Below are 13,101 nucleotides of genomic sequence, written 5' to 3' on the forward strand. Positions count from 1 at the left end.
GAAGCCCTGGATCCGCGGGTCCCTGCTCCATGGCTGCTCCATATCTGAACCGCAGTTTCCATCCGAAGTCCTGCGCTGCGCCGTGGAACGAGTGGAGCATTCTGCCGCTTGGAATGTGGGGTTCTATACGTCTTCCATTGGCGTTCTTTCAGCCCCTCATTTCCCCGAACCATGATCATGAGAGTCGTGAGATCATAAACACTTATTGGAGAAATCACCTCACTTTTCGGGTTTGCCCCCTTCCTATTGCCGCTTTTCCATCGCAACCTGCGTGAAATCACGACAACGCCTCGCACACGTCGTACGCACCAAGCTCATCGTTTGCCTCTCTTTGTCACACATATCAGTAGAAGGTGTTGGCCGACCATACGGCTTGCCAGCAACAGCCGAAGCAAGTATCCCATGAGGCCCAGCTTAGCCCATAGACTGTCGAGATCGCTCAGAATGGCTCTTCACCCGGCCCCCGAGAGTAAGAAGCTCATTTGTAAGTTTGGCGACTCAGTGCTTTCCCGCTACGGGAGCAGATGAGAGCGGGTGTGGGCGTGCATGAGTGTCGGTTGAGAATAGAGGGCCGGGGATGCATGCATGTACGCGCATGATCATCATCAATACCACACCGACCCTCCACCATATATCTCACAACCACACACGGCTCGGCCCAAACTGCCTTCACATCCGCCTGGCTAACCCGACATAAACCAGTCGCCCCCGCCGGCTCGGCCCAGAACACGCGCGCGGACCAGTTCACGCTCGCGTCCCTGTCCCGCGCCTCGCTGCACCCCTCGTCACCCATCCCCCAGTTCCACGACTGGTTCACGACGGCGCAGCAGTCTCACGCGGTGCCGCACCCGGAGACGTGCACCCTCTCGACGGCATCGCTACCTTCGGGGCGCGTGTCGGCGCGCATGGTGTACCTCAAGGAACTTGACGCGCGCGGCGGCTTCGTTGTTTACACGAACCTCGGCACCTCGCGCAAGGCGGCCGACCTCGCGACCAACAAGCACGCGAGCTTGACCTTCTGGTGGGAGGCGTTGCAAAGGCAGGTCCGCGTTGAGGGTGTCGCCGGTCGCCTGAGCCCCGAGGAGAGCCAGGTCTACTTCGACACGCGCGTCCGCGGCAGCCGGCTAGGCGCATGGGCCAGCAGGCAGAGCCAGGTGCTGGAGCCGCGGCCCGGCGTCGCGGGCGACGGCGAGGACGACGGGCGAGCACAGCTCGAGGACTGGGTGAGGGAGGTCGAGGAACGGTTCGAGGGCGAGGAGAAGATTCCCGTGCCGGACTTCTGGGGCGGCTTGCGCATCGTGCCGGAGAGGATCGAGTTCTGGCAGGGCAGGGAGAACCGGCTGCACGATCGCTTCGTATACGACAAGGCCGAGGGGGAGGGGGAGGAGTGGATCATTAACCGGCTGAGCCCTTAAGCTTGTCAAGTGTTTAGGACCCTGACGAGGGCTTTGGGCCCTGGCCGTTGACATTGTCGTTGCCGTCATCGTTTACATGCATTCATGAGGTTGGTTTGGGGAAATGGTGCATTCGAGCAGACGGCATCAGGTCCTCGCCGGGACACACAAGGACAGACAGTTTGCAGCGAGTCACGGAAAAATGTCGGTACATGACCGTAGATGGATGGATCCAGGTTTGGAAGTGCAAAATTTTGAATGATGTGCCTTTGCAGGACAACATTACCAAATAGGATATGTCCTGGCTGCGATGAATCCCAATACCTCGGTCCCTTAATCCAGCGAGAAATCCCCTTTACCATGTACGCCGGCCGGCCCACTCGACCCAAGAAAAATTACAAGATGCATATCCGACAAGCCTTGTCGAGGCCGAGGGTGGTATCCTAAAAAACAACGAAATTGCGGGTCGGAAAAGTGAAGAAAATAAGAAAGTGAAAACAAGGAAATGTTGTCCATCGCCAGGCACAAGCCGGTGGTGGAACCCCATGCAGATGTGTACCGTTAAACCATGTGCTACTCCTCTTCAAGAGCCGCCCGCGCGCAAGGGCATGCAAAAATTCGTTACAACCAAACAAAATCGCTCGCTCGCTTGAAATCGCTTCTTCTCCCTTCACTAAATGTCAAGCTTCTCGCCAACCGAAGACAGGACCATTTCATCGCTGGAAAAGGCCAAAGATATGTAGTCGCCGCCAAGAGTCGAGTTTTCGAGGGCGGCGCGCACCTCGTCGTCGAACGGGGCGGCCTCGGACTTGGGAGTGTCCACGGGCGTGAGCTGCAGACCGAGGCCGACGACGGCGGTGCCAATGGTCATGCTCTTGCTCTTGCTGTGTCCCATCTCGTGGGGCTGCACGGGGCGGACCGAGTTGTAGTGCCGGGCGGCCAGCTGCATGTCGACCATGGTGTCGGCGAGGAGGTCGTCGTCGTCGACAAGGGGCTTGATGCGGTAGTTGAGGTTCTCGCAGATGCAGCGCTCCGTCACGTTGACTTGCTCACACGACCAGATGTCCTTGCCCCAGTTGGCGCAGTAGTAGTAGGTCGAGTCGTGGCAGTCGTCGGTGAACTTGGCGGCGATGACGAGCGCAGCGAGGATGATGAGCTCGGGCTGGACCGAGTCGATGTGCAACTGCTGCTGGCGGCGACGGTCGAGGAGGGGGCTATGGGCGAGGGTGTGGCGTTTGTTGGAGGAGAGGGCGCCTTCGACGAGCAGGGGGCACTGCAAACGCCAGCTGAGGGCGAATTTGGAGTTGAGCGAGTCGAGAATGCAGACTGCCAGCGCAACGGTCTCGAGCGGCAGGCCGGACCGGCTCAGCATGGCCTGAACAAGCGGCACCGATGGGGTCGTGAGAGAAGCTGACGTGGGAACGAGGTTGACGAGGTGGATGGCGGGGCCTGCAAGCGGGTGAACATGTTAGCATTACATTGCATGTAGTGTACATTGCCTTGCAGACTCTCCCCCATCGAACGAATTGCGCCGATCGGCGAGAGGGCGCTCTTGCCGGACCTCGTCAAGTAATGATTTGTACGTACCCAGGAACTTCTGGTGCAGGACCTCTCCGTCTTCCAAAGCTGTTTTCGGGCTCTGGTGGGTGGAAGAATTTCTGGAAGAAGGCGGCGGGGTCGGAAGATTGGAGAGGGGTCGGTAGGTGAAGTAGGCGTCCTCGGCTCCGTACTCATCGTCCGAGTAGTCGGGGTGGCTCTGAACCTGTCTCGCCATGTTGCCCATCTTGTTTCCTGTCTCTGATCTTGGCCTGTCTTGCTACGTTGCTTTTGGCTCTTGGGGACGGTTTTCTGGAATGTTGCCCGCGGCAGTTGTGTTAGGGCAGCGGTGCGTATAGTATGGGTGTGTCGCGTGAAATGTAAATGATTATCTGTTCGTGGGTCGTAGCAGTCGTGGGCGGTGAACGTCGTAAAAGCCAACTCTTCCTGTCCTCGGTCCTAAGCAGTAGGGGGTGCTGCTCATATTCGTATGAAGAGTTTCTTGCGGGTGGTGATTAAGGACAGTGCTCGGCGTAACGGAGTGAACGAGCGATATCACGAGACGCAGATTGGGAGAACGTGAGTGGGAAGGGCGAGCGAAAAGAGACACAGGTCGGGAGGTCGGGGCGGTATATGTAGTAGATGGGGGATGGCAATTGCCAAAAGGTGTGGAAATAACCGTAGACAATCGAAAGGGGTTGAGTGAGGATGGAGCAATTGCTCGTACAGGAAGCGAGTACTTTACAGTACGGGTACCGCATGTACAAAAACACGAGTAGTCTCCGTAGGCTATGCTATACAGGGGTTGGGTTCGTTTGTAGAGGGCAAGTAAGGCTGAGTCCTAAGCTGGGCTGCCTGTGGGAAAAGAAACGAGTCGCGAGGGGCGGCGGGAGAAGCTGTGAGTTGGAGCTGGATTCTCTGAGTTCTCTGGGTCCCCGGGGGGGTACTTGGGTGGAGGTAACTACCGCATTTCGGCGGTGGGCGATGCACTCAAGTGGGCTGGGCTGGGCTGGCAAGCCCGTGTGGGACGTGGACGGAACCCGACGCCTGGCGTTGGTGCTGGATCCTCCCCCAAAGAGCAGGCCGATTCCGAATTGGAGTGGTAAAGGAAGGGGGAAATGGTCCGTGTCGATGCGATGCTGCAGCGGGCGGACAGCAGGGCTTGCTGGTCGTCGTCCAGTGGAGAGGAGCCCAAGCCCAAATCCCTGTCCCTCTTCTTCCCGCCAGAACATCCGAAATGTACCCGCGAGGTACTTTCCCATGTCACGTCTGTCCGATTTTCTTTGTGGCAGTCCGTCCTGTGTGCATGTACCTAGTATGTAAGTAGAGTAATGTACGGATAGTGTAGCAGTCATTCCTGCGATATACGACTTCTCCTTTCGACATACTCTGAGGGGTTCTCACGTTGCTGATGGCAAATTGGCAGTGATTCGTAGGCAAGAATGATGGAAAGTGAGGAAAGGCAATATGGCAAAATGGCACTATGGCAAGGGATCGAGTGGAACCCCCAACGATAGAAGTCAGGGGGTCCTCTTTTTCTTTTTGCTCGGCTTTTAGCGCCTCTGCAAACCGAGGCCAGGTAGGTGTCGCCCGCCCATCGACGGGGTGGTAAGAGTGGACATAGAAGGGAAAGAGGAAGCAGATGAAAAATTGGGGAAACAGGCACAAAAACAAAACGCCCAAAAGAAAATGCCACACACTCCTGTATGTGCTGCGTACACATCTATTCATTATATCTATGATATTTGGTCGAATCACCTAGGAGTAGTTCAAGCCAGCAAGCATAACAGTTTCATTAGGGAGAAACATTACAAGAATTACCATACCCTTACAGCCTAGGGTCACATCTCACTATCTTACCTATTAGCAACAGCAACAATCATGTTTGCATAGCTTGCCTCGTCCAGCTAGCCCAGTAAAGACTTTCTAATGACCCTATAGTCACTCAGTTTCATCAACTTATCGTAAACCGGCCGCCAGCAAGCTCTACGTGTCCATACAGTGACGATGGCTGGAGCAGCAACAACAATGCAACAGATTAGCATCCCAGCCTCAAGGTTCTTAGGCTGTTTTCCTGCAATGAACTGGCAAATCTGTTCCCAGTCATCCATTGTTGACGAAACGCTCGCGTCAATCCTTCAAGCCCGTCGTAGATGTACGTATACCTTGAGTCTAACGGGAGCGAAACCCCCATCATTACCTACCTCTCTGCTTTCTAGCCTATTCCCTGACCTCGGAGCATAATACACCCCAGCCCCTCCATGGAAGCTGCCAATACACTAATCACAGTGTACCTATATGGCAGGATGACGTTGAACTGCGGCCGAGGTGTTAGCGGCAGTTGGTCTGGTTGGCGTCCTCCCTCCCTCCCCCTCTTCGACTCCTCCTATTCCAACCGTGCTGTCAACGCCAGTCTGAGTGCCAATGCCGCCATCTCATCACACCTCGTCTCGCCTTGCTTCATCTCATCTCATCTCATCTCACTTTCATTCTCGCCCCCTTCCTCACCTCACCTTACCGCATCGCACCATCTCACCTTCTCGAATCGCTCGGCGCTACCTCCCTGTCGAATCAAAAGCCGCGTGGACAGTGATGCGGCACTCCCCTTCCCCCTCACCCATGCGTGCCTTGTTACCTGTCCAAGCAGAGATCGAATTGTAGCGAGGGTGACACTACCAGGAAACACCAAGCAAGACTCGGGAGAGGAGAGGTGCCCAGTTGTGTTTATCACGCGCATACAGGAACGCCAGCTTTGTCACACAGATGGCCGATCAGATGGTGCCATTGGCATCCATTGCACCCTGACTGGTGGTATTTCCCGATGGACCACATGGATACAGGAAGGCCAAGCAACTGGCCCAAAGAAAGTATCTCGCCCAACTTGCCCGGCTGGTCTGGCAGTTCTAGGCATCCGTACTCTGTACACTATAATGAATGGATTGTGCTCCTTTTGTGTCGCGTTGCCTCCTCGGTGTTGTGTCTTGTTTCCCATAACCTTTCCTTTCGTTCCTGAGCCAGGACCAGCCCGGCCCCTGTCTCGCTGCTCACCGTGACGACAAGAGAGGACCTCGACGATTGCTAATTTGGGTATCAAAGGGTGTTCGCTTGGTGGAGATGGTGGGGTTACAGTTTCCACAGCAGTCTGGGCACTCTGCGGAAACTTGAGGCCTAGGGATACGTACCGTCAGGCGTCGTCCCTCCAGCAGCTAGCCAGCTCGCCAGAACATCGTCCAGGAGCGCTGAGTGGGAACCTGCCAGGTACCGCGTACGTGCCTCAGTCGTCCTCGTCTCCTCACATTTCGGGGACTCCTTTCTGTGACCTGTCACTTTGGCGGGTACATCTCTTGTCCCTTGATCCATTCTCCAACAACATCCACAGCATCTGATGATGGGCATGGAACGAGCGGCACTTATTCACCGCACGCACGCGACCGGTCGCTGCAGTCGAGCATACATTGTCTGTTCAACCACGCTGATCGCCGTACAATTCTCGGCGGGACCAAGGCAGGTATAGTTCAAGGGTACGCAGCGGATACGGACAATGGATTACGACCACGCTACACCAGTCCGTACCCCCCTTCGGGATTCTTCCTCACCACATACTCCATGCGATGGGGCGAATAACACCATCAATGCGATTCGAAACCCAAGGCGACCCATCTGCCCGCCCGCCCGGGCAATCCCACGATCCTGTCCCTGACCAAATCAACCATGAAGTGCGCTGTCACCACCTCCGGACGCAACCTTGACCTTGTCTCTCGGCCTTGACATTGACACTTGCCATGATCTGCATTACGCTACGCTTTGTTACTGAGACCTCCTAGTGCTGTTAGCGTCTAGAAACGAGTTGACCCAGCCACAACCACTCCAAACGGCAGATTTTTCCCCCTTCTTGGGAGGAGACACACTGGCTACGCAGTCTGACGGCCCATTGCGCAACAATACTCGCAGGGTTGCCCTTTGTCCTCTATTACCTACCCTACAGAGTCCCGGCAGGAGAGTTGGGGCCGCTGCGCACCGCAATGTACACTACCTATCGATGATCCTAGGGGGCCTCAAGTCTCTTTCTCCTCGCCTTTTCTTTGTCCCGTGGTTGGCATCGAGTCGAGACCGCCGAGAGCTCGCCTACACCGCTCAGTCAATGTTCCAATGTACAGTTACGAACACCTTGCCTCGCACCGAACAGTTGACAAATCGCGAAGCTTGATGCTGCACGCCCAGGCTCCGCGACTCTGCGTCCTGCACTCGCATCGCCGGTCCGCTTCGGCCTCGGTCTGCAGATATCTCATGTACCCGTACCTGACTTGGTCGCAACCGGCGTCATGGAAATGCAACCACATGCAGGCCGTACCGAAGCACACCCATCCATCCAGCCTAGGGCGCCCATAACGACGTACAGCACAGCGAGATGCTGCTATGTTGTTTAACGGCTGCTGCTTTTTGACAGCGTTGGTGACCGACCACCCCACGCAGGCTATTACTTCAAATCTCCAACTACCTACCTGCCTTTCTGCCTAGGTAGGAAGCGAACCACAGCATGCCAGACCACGACCGTTTCGGCCCAGCCTTGGAGGCTGCTAGCGCCAGAGCCAACCAACCGCCATTTTGCATGATGCGCTCCGCGTCACTGCATTCACCCGCTCCCTGTCCGTGGCCCATCGACACTGCGCCATACGTCAGATCATCCATCCTCCCCTCTAATCCCTCATCCCATCAACCCCTAAACCCCCGCACTGAGCTACGGATGCACGTCTAAGTTGTAATTAAAACGCACAGTCTGCTCCATCCCCACCAAGGAAATTCCGCTGCCTTGATCCTTCCACTACTCAGGAATCCCTAGCCGTCAGTGTCGGTGCAGCCTTGTTGTCGTGGCCGTGGCCGTGACCTTGACCTTGACCGTGACCGTGGGCATTGACCGTGAGTCCGTGACCGTGTGTTTTTTTCGCAAATGGCCGAGTGTGCCAGTCTTGCCAACGCTCGTAGGACACCATCCTCATATCGGGGCTCCTGCAGTTGGATCCCTCCGAAGTGCAAATCCGCTGCCAACCCCGTGTTCACCACGTCACCCATCGACCTGTCAGGGTCCACTGCCGTCATCTTCGCAATATGAAATTGGTTCTGTTTCTCGGTTACCGAAACTTTGCAGTAGCTCGCAGCACGCGATGACAACAACGGACTTGCCAGCTTGCTTGCCCGACACTCCAATGCTTGCGACCGGAAGCGGCCACGACTGGAGTTAGCTAAAGATCTAGAAGCACAGAGTCTGGACCGATATACCTTCTTTCATATCAGCGTATTATCACAGAGCCCGGTCGGGGCCCAGTCCTCTTCAGGATCGAACAAAGCCATGGCTTATCGCCGTCGTTGACAGCAACTTTCTCAACAGGACCAATATGCAAGACCTCACCTCTCTACATGTCAATCTTCTCTTCAGAGTCTAGCCATCGTGACTCCAAACTTTGGGCCTTTGCCGTAATACCAGCCAGCATGTGGCTTGGCAGCGTCCCGGTTTATGCATTCAACACAACCGTCTCATCCTGTTCCCTTCACCTTGACATATGCCCCCGGTGTGGCTATCAAATTCTCGCCTTCTGTTTGATGGAGCAGGTGTCATTCCATACGAATGTGGCGTGGTGTGAGCAAGTGAATCTATCCGTCCCGGTTTCTCTCCAAACAACCAAGTGAGAGGCAACCTACAGGCAGTCCATTCCGCAAGTATGGCTGCGAGCTTCGTTAAGCAGCTACCAGCACTGATTGGTCACTCTTATCAGCGTGAAGCTGGTAGAAGTTGGTACGTTGAAACGAAAGAGAGGGTGCTCGAACGAACAGCTAGAGGTGGGGAGCTGCCTGCCTACAAGAGCCTTTGCAATCGATCTGGTGAGCTACGGCACCGAAGTTCGTAAGAAAAGCGGCGCAGTAGCGGCTCCCAAGACTTCGGATCCATCTCAGGCTTGCCCGGTGAGTGCTGCTCTGGCTTCTTTCCAGCCAGCGATCCACAAAGGCCCTGTTCGGCCTGACTTACTGCCTTTGCATCCAAATTGTGCAACGGTAGAAAAGCCCACTGGGGCGTACGGCCATGCTTTAACGACATCTTCTCTGTGTTTTCAAGGTCTGGGCCTAGGCTGGAATCCTTACCTGAACCAGTGGCTGAAAGGAGGCTTTTGACGGCCTCGGTCAACCGAACGCCCCGATTGTGGGTGGCAGGCAATTTTTCGCTGCAAACGGCGCAAGCCGTGGGAATTGTGGACAACACAACGACGGAGTGAGCAGCTAGCGCGCATGCTAGGCGCGGCCGTGATCTGCCATTGCCCGGATGTGTCTGCCACGGGATGCCACGGGGCCAAGAGGGCAAAGGGGACGTCGTCCGAGCGCCGGCCAAAAACCCCACGAACGATGCCTGCCAAGCCTCCCACTCATCTCCTCCATGGTCTCATCTTGGGATTTAACGGACGTGGACCGCGAGAGCCGGCCTCTTTGTGCAAAGATGCGTGTTCTGCGCCTGCGAAAGGCTTCCCCGTGACGCGCAGGACCCTCCCTCCCTGTTCCGTGATCTTGTCGCTCAAGACCTGCATGTGGGAGGGACTTGTTCAGGCACGCGACGTGAAAATCACCTGCAGGTAGTTTTGATTCCTTTCCCAATTCTCATACTCAAAATGACCCGTTCGTGCGGACCGGGAGCCGCCGGCCAGTAAGGTCCTCGTTGCCCCACCCGATCGGATACCGCCGCTCCGAAGCGGGGTCCCGTCCGCTGCGGGTTCATCTTCCCGTGTGGCGGCTTGCTTCAGGTAAGATGTGGAATGCAGTGCCAACGAAGAGTGACGTCCAGCTGTCCGGGATGCGGGATTCAGAGAGGCCGGAGACATGCATCGTTCATATAAACCCATTGGCGGCTTTGCCGAGCTGTGCATTTCGCATCCTGCACGTCTGACGAAGCGGGCGCTGTTCCTTCTCAGCTCACTCAGAGCTGACGCCTAGCCGCAATCTTACATCCCCAATCCAATCCCCGAGGGTTTTGACCCTGAGCTGCGCCATGCTGTTTCCCCTCGGCTCCGGTGGGCCAGTCAACCGTCGGGCGCCTAGCAACTTTGTTTCGGTTTTCTTTTTTTTTTTCCTCTTCGAAAGCTTCAAGATCTGCGTGGTTTCCCGCAGCACACCGGTAAAGGGGAGGGTTGAAGGAGCAGCTCATCCCGGTTGCCCCTTATTTTGTAGCTCCTCGCAGGGTTTGCCAAGCCCCCCAATACATCATCATATTGAAGTGAGGCAACCGATACCCCCAGGGATGCCAAGGATCGGAACCCCATACCGGCGGCCGTGCGATTTCTATTCGGCCCTTGACCGCGTATGAACCCTTAGGATATCTTTGCTGGCTTTTGGTTCCCACCAGTTTACTAAGATCAACAAGGACGGGGAAGACTCAGGGTACCTCCGGCTTCGCCCGTGGGCCTGATAAAATTACAAGTGTATAGAGTATTGTATACAGCATTTCAACCCAGCGGTTTTCTGCTAGCGTCTCCGCCACAGGTTCGGTCAACTCCGGTCAACTCCGTGTAGCCCTTGTGAGTGTCCACTTAACCAAGGAAAGGCTGGAGACGATCTCTGGAGAAGCCCCAAAATTCCGGGAAGACTCTGACGATAGGAAAGGCCTACTGGCTTCGGATATGGGCGTCGCGAAACCCCAAAGAGGATACACCAGGCTCAGTACTTGAACCGCTCGGAAAGGGGGGGTAACAAAAAGGGCTGTGAGGGAGAGTTGGAAGCTTTCCGTAATTTTCCCGGTGTGATCAGATAGTTCTATAAAGGAATTGTAGCACTCTGGCCGAATTCCTAGATTTAATTATCGTGCGTTATTTCTATCCTCTTTCCATAAGCCCAGAACGAAAGATATACTCATTTTCCGTGGTTGAAACTCGTTGTGCTGCAGGATACAGTTGATGGTGTCTACCTCTTTTTTAGAAACGAAGGGGTTTTTTTTTTTTTTGTATTTCCTAGGGCAAGGATGGAACTATCACCTTAGAAAGAGGGGACAAATGAGTTTTTGACAAACCACGGACAACGAACCAATATTCTGTCAACATCAAGATGCATATAAGAGACTTAATCTACCCCCCCTACCCCACCTACCCACCCCCGGTCCTAATCTAGAGCCCATGATACTAGGTTGCCCGATTTCCAGACCAGACGAACGAGGTCGCGCCAGATACAACAAGAAAAGCAAAATACCATGTCCCGAATATGGCCTCGTTACACTTTCACCCTCTTATCCATTGGCTTTTCTCCCATTTTCTGATATTGACTGTGCTCATCACCAGACCAATGCCATTCATTTCTTTACCTGCACATACAAGCAATAGATGTCTACTTGCCAACGACAACGACTGGGAGAAAGGATTGGTTAACACCGTTTGAAAGAGGGCACGTGTGCGAGGCTCACTGGAAGACTGTTCGACGACCTGGGTAATTTGCCCAATCAGGCCCTGGTCGATGAACTGGCCGAGGTTGAGACCACCAAGACCCTGGATCACGCCAAAGTTGAGACCGCCGAGGTTCAACTGTGCCAGGTTCACGCCGTTGAAAAGGCCTTGCTGCTGGATCGCTAGAATGGTGGACAGCTGCTGCAGCTGGAGTAGGGCATTAAGATCGAAGTTCTGGGCGCCAAAGAGGCCCTGGAAGGCGCCGATGTTGAGGTTGTTGATCTGGCCGAGTTGGCCAAGCTGGCCGAGGTTAAGGTTGTTGAGGGCAAGAAGGTAGTTCAGGTCCAGGTTCCTGAAGCTCTGGAGGTTGTTGAGCTGGCCAAGATCAATATCGGCGCGGCTCTCGACGGTGGTGGGTGCAGCGGTGGCGAATGCAGCGAAGGCTGCGGCAATGATGCTGGAGAAACGCATTTTGGCTGGTGGACGCGAAATGGCTGGATATTCGGCGGATTGGTTTCAATTAGTTTTTACCGAGTAGCAAGAGAGCGCAGCTCCTCGTGTTCTGTTAGGAATGCTTGCTTTTCCTGGATGAAGTGAGCTTCAAGAAGGAGTTAAGTAAAACGAGCACAGCTGTAGGATGGTTAGCAAGGTTTATGGCACTCTCTGGTAAAAAACCTACCTCTGGAGAGAAAGAATGAAGATGAAAGAATGATATCGGACCGGATGATTGCCTCAGTGATTGTGGATGAAGAAGAGAAGCAATCAGCCAACTGTCGTCATCAAGAGTCCTTATATACATGTAGAACAGAGGCCAAGATATCAAGGAGGGCGTACTTTGGCTTTCGCGCCAAGGGTAGTAGCATGAAGAGTTCTGGCCATAGCCAAGATTAATTAAGGTCTTATGTGCGCCCGGAAGGGTCGTGAATGAGAGATCCGGGATGTGTCAGACTCCGGCTTTGCTGGGACAGCAAAGTGTTGGGCCGAACGAAGAACAGGGGATGTGAGACTAGGGGTCGTTGGAGGTGTGAACACTGAGGCGAAGTTTCCACGGGCGCAAGAAGCAACGGGAGGTCCAGGCGAACTTGTTGGTTGGGTTAGGAGCATAGAGAACAGCCAGAAACCAATTACATCGTCACAACACGTACCTATTCCGAGTAATGCATATGCATACCTTGCATCTTCCCGTAACATTCGATCACTTGATGAAATATGGAGCTCGTCGCCAGGCAACAGAATATGTTAATGCTCGGGCCACCTAAGGTCCGAACCAAAGAATGGTGCGAGGGTGCCAGGGGCGAGGAAACAGGCCCGTGTGGGACGGGCAACTGAAGCCCAAACAACCTTACTTGGCGGGTCCTACGACAACTCAGCTGACGGGGATGACAGACGGAGGCTCGAAGGAGCTCACGAGTGTTGGGCAACGCCAAGTCCGCGGATGGGCCATCGGGACCGCAAATCCGGAGCGTACGGTAAACCCAATTCGAGCATTCATCAGTTCCCACGAAATGGCCGGTAGTGTTGGGAAACACACCGTGAATGAGTGGGCCTGATGAAGACGACAGAGCAGGTAATGTGCCAATCAATGATGGTGAGTTGGGGCGACGCAGCCATGACAGGATTACCATCCGAGGACTTCACAGAGACAAAAGACAATCCACAGTCAAATGACGCAACAACGCTGTGGTAATCTAACGTTGGGCCTCTGGGGTCTCTGACAGCTCAGGGCACGGCAAGGTTGGGTTGATGCATCAGCTCCCAGT

The 13,101-nt window shown here is 54.8% G+C and overlaps 3 protein-coding genes across 3 annotated transcripts; 1 reads left to right on the top strand and 2 right to left on the bottom strand.

Annotated features, from left to right (window-relative positions):
• Positions 1-126: 126 nt before the first annotated feature.
• Positions 127-1,689, top strand: CDEST_08503 (Putative pyridoxamine 5'-phosphate oxidase, FMN-binding split barrel). The gene is made up of 2 exons (XM_062924662.1): positions 127-484; positions 703-1,689. The coding sequence occupies exons 1-2, from the start codon at positions 403-405 to the stop codon at positions 1,413-1,415; spliced, it is 795 nt and encodes a 264-aa protein (XP_062780713.1). The 5' UTR covers positions 127-402; the 3' UTR covers positions 1,416-1,689.
• On the bottom strand, positions 1,690-3,829 carry CDEST_08504 (Putative Cyclin-like superfamily). Its single transcript, XM_062924663.1, has 2 exons — positions 2,982-3,829; positions 1,690-2,843 (listed from the first exon to the last, which is right to left on the bottom strand). The coding sequence occupies exons 1-2, from the start codon at positions 3,175-3,177 to the stop codon at positions 2,068-2,070; spliced, it is 972 nt and encodes a 323-aa protein (XP_062780714.1). The 5' UTR covers positions 3,178-3,829; the 3' UTR covers positions 1,690-2,067.
• Positions 3,830-11,285: 7,456 nt separating this feature from the next.
• Positions 11,286-11,812, bottom strand: CDEST_08505 (uncharacterized protein; the record flags this gene model as incomplete). The annotated part of the gene is made up of 2 exons (XM_062924664.1): positions 11,286-11,305; positions 11,362-11,812. 2 exons carry the CDS (start codon positions 11,810-11,812, stop codon positions 11,286-11,288), a joined length of 471 nt encoding a protein of 156 aa, XP_062780715.1.
• Positions 11,813-13,101: the final 1,289 nt, after the last annotated feature.

This window comes from Colletotrichum destructivum, chromosome 5 (assembly GCF_034447905.1).
Source record: "Colletotrichum destructivum chromosome 5, complete sequence".
NCBI lineage: Eukaryota > Fungi > Ascomycota > Sordariomycetes > Glomerellales > Glomerellaceae > Colletotrichum > Colletotrichum destructivum.